The sequence below is a fragment of the Siphateles boraxobius genome, unplaced genomic scaffold (assembly GCF_051911475.1).
Source record: "Siphateles boraxobius isolate OS27281-9 unplaced genomic scaffold, OSU_SipBor_1 130, whole genome shotgun sequence".
Taxonomy (NCBI): domain Eukaryota; kingdom Metazoa; phylum Chordata; class Actinopteri; order Cypriniformes; family Leuciscidae; genus Siphateles; species Siphateles boraxobius.
The window spans coordinates 10558911-10565187 of record NW_027508734.1 but is presented as its reverse complement, the minus strand read 5'-3'; the positions used below and the strand labels follow the sequence as shown (position 1 = coordinate 10565187).

Sequence of the window (6277 nt, the reverse complement as noted above, 5' to 3'; positions counted from 1 at the left end):
GCTTGGTGGGTAATACTGGGGCTTTAAGGGAAGATGCAGATTCAGGGGAGAGATAGTTCGCGAGCGTCTCTTCCACTTTCGGCATCTCCCCATATCCGTGCTCGTTATATTGTGAAATAGAAGAGTAGTGTAATGATTGTGCACTTCACATTCTATATGACACAGGTTTCTTCCATGATCTCGACACCTCAGTTTGGAGATCGGGAAAAAACGGAAGGCTCAGGCATTGAGATTGTGAACGAGAGGGCAGGAAGCGTTCGTCTAGTTTGCTTTTTGAACGAACGTCCTGCTTATCTGCCGGCCAATCGATGTGTAATCTTTCGACTGCTCTCGTTACAACCTCAACGAGTTCCTCAAAAGCATGAGACTGAGGTGGCGAATCCTCAGTATCACGTGCATAAACACTAACAACATCCAGTGCCTCGGAACTGGATAGGTGTAGTGTTGGTGCCTGTATCGGGCTGGAAGAAACCGTAGCGCGTGCTTCCGAACCCTGATACGAGGCATTAGATCTGTTAAGTGAAGGCAGAGATAAGACTGAGCCCGTCTGAAGTATACATTTGAGGGATATTTCCACGACATAATATGCAACCGATTAGAGAATAATTTCATAAAAATTAAAGCTAAAGCCTATATATAGTCCCAGCGCAAGCATTCATATCATATGGGAAACACACAAATTGAGGACCAGCTATGTTCGTGCACAGCAGGGTAAGTGAAATGTGAAAATAATCTAATAACTATAAATCAAACAGTTTATCCATAAATCTTGTGGAATAACACTAACACCGGGAGAGCCGCGATCGGATTGGGTTAAAGTTACTCAGTCAGGGGTAATAGGCTGTCAATTAACAAAATGTTGAAATATATTTTAAAGTATGTCAGTGAGCCTCCGTCTTGTCTTTAAAGGGTCACTCCACCCATTTCAACATTAATCTTTATTGAAAGTGGGTTATATATGTAGTCGAAATGTAAAAGAAATTTTGAATTTGGTGCCCTCTTGACCGAGAAAAGACAGAAAATAACTTTGGGGCGCATTTGTATGTAAGACAACAACTCCCACAATGCAGCTCCGCAAGCCACAGCTCCGCAAGCCACTCCCACTAATCCAGAACAGCGCAAACATCAGAGAAATCACTCTTCCGTCTACAAGAAGGCTAGCTGCCAAATGAGTTTGAAATTCATTTCACAAAAAACGTCTAGTTAGTTGGCTGTGGCGAGCAGGACGAGGGCGAGGGACGTGAGAGGACGACGCGAGTGATAATGAATGACACCTGTGCAGCGGTCTCATATCTCTCACGGAGGAGCGGAAGCACTAAAGGAACAGGCCTGATTTTATGTTTTGTTTCTGTTGTGTGTGGCCAGCTGGCTTATACTTTTGTTTTGTATTTGTTTATTTTACTATTAAAACGTTCAAATGTTCGCCGGTTCCAGCCTCCTTCTTCCCACAACAACGAACCCCGTTACATTGGCAAACTCATTAGTGAATTACTCGTTTGTATTTCTTTCTATATGGTGAATTATTGCATGATACCTGGATGTTCAGTCAGGCGAAACTAGGATGGTTCACATCACAACACAAACGTCCGTGTGGTCGTCTGATTCAGAGATTTCGTCCAGGAGAAATTGCGATCGTTGAAATTCTCTGCAGCAGACGGACTCTATCTGTGTCCGTAGCGCACAGCGAGAGCACACGCACCAGCAGCCCGCCTCAGCTCGACCCAGTCCGGGCTCCTCGTCCGCGACAGGCAGCCGCCTCCTGATCCTCCATCAGCCTCAGCTGCTCTTCACTATATTGCGGCTCGTAAAGATAGCCACGAACAGCGGATTCGAGCAGCAGAATTTCAAAATCCTCTATTCCATATCATGTTTAGTTTCTTCCGTCATTGTCGTAACTTCCTATATCCACAGCGCTTGTTAGCTTAGCTTATAAACAAGATGGCTGATATTGCTTTCAGTATCTGCAAGTGAAGTCCCACCCACTGATCTGTGATAGCTCTGTTAGCGCATTAGGCACAACCCCCTATGGGCGGGTTTGAAAGGGTGGGAATTTGTGTTTGTAGTCTATACAGAAATCCCCCCTTTTTACACTTCCTCCTACAATGACGTCAAATGACGATTTTTGCGTCATTGTAGGAGGAAGTGAAAAAGGTAAATAGTAGATTTCTCTCGTCTCAGGGGAAAATGAAAGAATGTTGCACGACCATTCAATAGTATGACTGGTTGTCTAACAATGGACATCTTAATGCAAATGGGTGGAGTGACCCTTTAATCGTCCTATTTTACGTTAAAATATATGCATAATGAACAAAGAACCGTCATTATTTCCAAGCAATAGGTGTTTTTGTTAATCCTGTCGACATTTAGTTGTGAATGGGGTCTCCCACACTGCTTGATCCACGCACATCATTTCTTCGCTTGGCTTTTAGATTTTTGGGAAGGAAAAATTCCACTCCCCCGTCCAAACTTTTAGGATACCGAGTATCAGATTTGCACTATCCATACGTACATCGCACACTTATATCAGTATATTGGATCAGTTCATTCACTCTTAAAGTGACAGCAGCCTAATACACCTGCTCCTATCTGTAGCATTAATTTTAATCAAACAACAAAAGACAAAGATTAGTACTTAAAAATAAAGACGCAAAAGTTATTCAGTCAAGAGCAGTGAGTGATTTTTCTGGTTTTAATTTTCACGAGACCGTCAAGCGTTATTTTACATTTGATTACTTTATTAAATTTCTGTAGTATACTTGAACACTACAGTTAGACCTACCTGAAAACACTTTTATTTGTATCTTTATTCTATTTCATTTGTGCTTCTGGTTTTAATTTGTTTGTTCTTATTTTACTGTCTATTTGTAAATTCAGTTCAAAGTTTGAAATCAACGTTCATTGTGCTGTGCGCAAAAAAATTGCCCTATTGTAAAAACAAATACATAAAGTGAGAAAAACATTTAGGTGATATAATGCCTGAATTTTATTCCTATTTTTCATGTATACATAGACTTTCATGGAGCATTAGGTCATGAACTTTTGTCTCATTTAAAATATAAAATAAAACAACAAGCACAAAAAAAGATGAAAAGCAAAAGTGATTTTATTAGTAAAAGGTGTATTGAAACATGACAATAAATATTTTCAGTTTTTAATTTATTTTAAAATGGGGTTAAGCAAGGGAGGAAGCAGACTCAATGATTGCCAAGTTCAGACAACAACTATTTTGTAATTTCTCTACTGGATTTTATTGAATGTTATATTGTTAAATCATCATACTTTATGCATTTGCACTTTTGGATCACTACAGAAAACAGGAAAGGTCTTCCTTTGTTAGGACCTGATTTTTGAGTAGACCTCATTATGCTGGGAAACGTTGTGTTGTTTAGCTCCTCTAGAGGGCCGTGATCTACTGCTGAAACTTACAGCTGTGTAAGTCAAGGCATCTCCATCTCCAACCTGATAAAGCAAGATTTTTGCAAACCATTTGTAAACATATTTTCTATTAAGTAAAATGAACTCAAGTAGCTAAACTTTAATTGATTTAAACACTGAAATGAACACTGAAAGTGTTAGTAAATGGACAAGAAACAACTGAAAAAATCTGCCAAATATACAAGTATTCAAATCGTTCATAAAACTTCTGAAATATATTATCAACATATCAAACTTATTGTGAATAAATAAAGTGGCGAGGATTTACCTGCTGAGTACCTTCAGATGTCTCTTGATCACAAGATCTGTTGAAACAGGCTAAAAAGTATGAATGTCAGCTTTATAGTCTTGCAAATAAAACTAAGAATCTGATTCAAAACTAGTCTGAACATATTTAAATATGATACCTGATAATATGCCTTGGTCCTTACATCGCACAGCCACAAGTAAGATCATTATTATCATAGAAATTATGTTGGACGAGACCAGTATAAGAAACAATGGAGTTGCTGTCGCCTCGCTGTCTGCAAGAAAACATGTATTTATGTTTTACCAGACTTTATATTAAAAATCAAAATATGTTACAAAATCTTATTGGATGTCGTTTTTGATAACTTGAAAATTTAAGCTTGGACCAACAAATGGCACAGTATTACTTGTGCTTTTATTCCCTAAATCTCTACTGATTTTTATTATTATTATAAAAAACTGTATGAGTGATACAGTAGTGTACTGCACATGGTAAGTCAACAAACATTCATAATTTTACAAAATTCATTAAAAAAATGAACTGGCATGTTAAATCATTATAAATGCTATCATTATTTAGATACACATTGGAAATATTAGCTGTAAGTCAGGCTTAACACTTTACCAGGTATGAGTTCCAGATGAGTTCCATTTCCAAACACTATCTTGCCGCATGCGAGTACAGCACAGTAGTAAGTACCAGCATCAGAAAGGCTGAGGTTCCTCTTAGCGAGGGTGTAAATGCAGATCTGTGTTGTAGAATCATCCTCACAGCCCTCTTCATGCTGTTTCTTCATATCTCCGTCAGCGTAAATGATGGCAGGATGAGATTCATCCGCAGCGTCTCTGAACCAGTATGCATGATGTCCTCCTGCACATTTCTCATCTACCGTTTTGACTCTACAAACCAGGGTAATGTCGTTTCCAATGTGAGCTTTATCTGAAATAGGCTCCTGAAGTACCGTTGTTGCAGTGTGTTCTTCTTTAAAGCAAAACCAAAAGTATTTTATTGCAATGTACTTTTATAACTTGTAGTCTCTTATAATCTTTTTGCATGATTATCAGCTTTAGATTTTAAGTCAATCTGTTTCTGGTATTAAAGGCAAAAACGTACCATGAAGCATCAAAAATGTTCCAGGTCCAAAATACAGTTCTCCCATTGTTATCACACCACAAAAGTATGTTGCTATATCTTCCTTTTTAGTCAAATAAATATGTAAATGATAAATTCCTTTTTCTATTGTTACGTTAAAACGGCCATCAGTATTTCCATCAATAAATTCAACATCCGTCATGTAAATGTATGATTTTGAAATGGCTTGAAGTTTCATTCCCATCCCCTGCTTGTACCACACCATATTGTTAAAATCTGTATTGGGTAAGTAGCACTCAATAGTGACAACATCACCCAGTTTAGAGGTTTGCAAACGTTTTGGCTGCTCAATGTTTTGTGCCCCAATGCAACCTGAATACAAAAAGTAGTAAATATGTGTTATACAATGCTTTAAGATAAAGAAGTTAATTTCAGAATCTTAGTTGCTTAGTATAAATGTCTGATAATGAATAAAAAATTATAAAAGTTAAAATGAATAAATAAATAGTCCTAATTAGATGATTATATTCAGTGATTTATAATCTTACTTACAAACAAAGGCGAAGAATAAAACTGTGCTCATGTTGCTTTGATTTGCAAGCAAAGAATAAGAGATGGCAAGGTGCACAATCTAAGTAACTAAATCAAATGGAAACTGATCATGGACGTGATTGGTTATTCTCAAATATTCTCGTATGACAAAATCAAATTCCATTGGCTGTCCCAGCTATAGACTTTGGGTGTAAGGTGGAACTTTCACGAGCAAAGGAAATGGTTATTCTTATAAACACCAACAATGAATATAGTTTTGTATTATAGAATTAAATGTAAATTTTAAGTTTTTTATAAAAAGTAAAAGTTTTGATTGTTTCATTTTAATTCCACGGCTATGTTCAAACATTTTCCCTGTGACTTTCCTGTTGCTATTTTACAATTGTAAAGCTAAAGATAACTGAAGTGACCCTGGGGAAAAACAAACTGAATTAAATGTGTTTAAAAGCCCTTCAGCTCTAGTGAGGGGGTGTTGCTTGACCTGTGCATGTTCGTGTGGGCTGAGCGGAGCTGAATCAGGGTTGTTTTCTAAATCTAAATCTCTTTTTATTTTATGTTTAATTTGATACAGTTGTTAATTACATTTACACAATAAGTAGAGGTGGAGAGTGTCCTTGTCCATGGTGCTGAATCATGCCAACTGGGTTTAGGGCTTCAGAAAAATGGTGCTTTAATAGTTACCATTCATTGATGAGCACAATTGTATTGTTCAATAACAGAAAGTGAGATCAAGACTGAAGCTGTAATGTTGTAAATTCAAATCACACTAACGATATCCTAAAATAGACCAACATAATGGAACAATATGAACTACATCTCTCAATGCACATCAGTGGGCCTTAAAATCACTATGAAATACAACTTGACAATTCTTTTTTGTTTTATGTAATATAAACGGTGTTTATTATAAAGGATTTATTTGTGCACTTTATATTTTTTTAGGAAGAT

At 37.1% G+C, this 6277-nt stretch overlaps 1 protein-coding gene across 3 annotated transcripts; it reads right to left on the bottom strand.

Annotated features, from left to right (window-relative positions):
- Nucleotides 1-3085: 3085 nt before the first annotated feature.
- Nucleotides 3086-5433, bottom strand: nitr8 (novel immune-type receptor 8). 3 transcript variants are annotated; one of them, XM_077227259.1, is made up of 6 exons: nucleotides 5330-5433; nucleotides 4799-5149; nucleotides 4310-4663; nucleotides 3843-3959; nucleotides 3704-3753; nucleotides 3086-3459 (listed from the first exon to the last, which is right to left on the bottom strand). In XM_077227259.1, exons 1-6 carry the CDS (start codon nucleotides 5358-5360, stop codon nucleotides 3334-3336), a joined length of 1029 nt encoding a protein of 342 aa, XP_077083374.1. In that variant the 5' UTR covers nucleotides 5361-5433; the 3' UTR covers nucleotides 3086-3333. The 3 variants fall into 3 exon arrangements, with proteins under 3 accessions (XP_077083374.1, XP_077083372.1, XP_077083375.1); XM_077227257.1 differs by having other exon boundaries at nucleotides 3151-3459; nucleotides 4310-4666; XM_077227260.1 differs by having other exon boundaries at nucleotides 3151-3459; nucleotides 3704-3740; nucleotides 4310-4666.
- Between the last annotated feature and the right edge of the window lie 844 nt (nucleotides 5434-6277).

What these genes read in the sequence shown, in the direction of transcription:
- nitr8 (XM_077227257.1), bottom strand. Translation starts at nt 5,360, where the DNA reads ATGAGCACAGTTTTATTCTTCGCCTTTGTTT. An exon ending in AACATTTTTGATGCTTCATG is followed by an intron (nt 4,667 to 4,798) that starts GTACGTTTTTGC and finishes TTTGCTTTAAAG; the next exon opens with AAGAACACACTGCAACAACG. An exon ending in CATCTGAAGGTACTCAGCAG is followed by an intron (nt 3,460 to 3,703) that starts GTAAATCCTCGC and finishes TTGCTTTATCAG; the next exon opens with GTTGGAGATGGAGATGCCTT.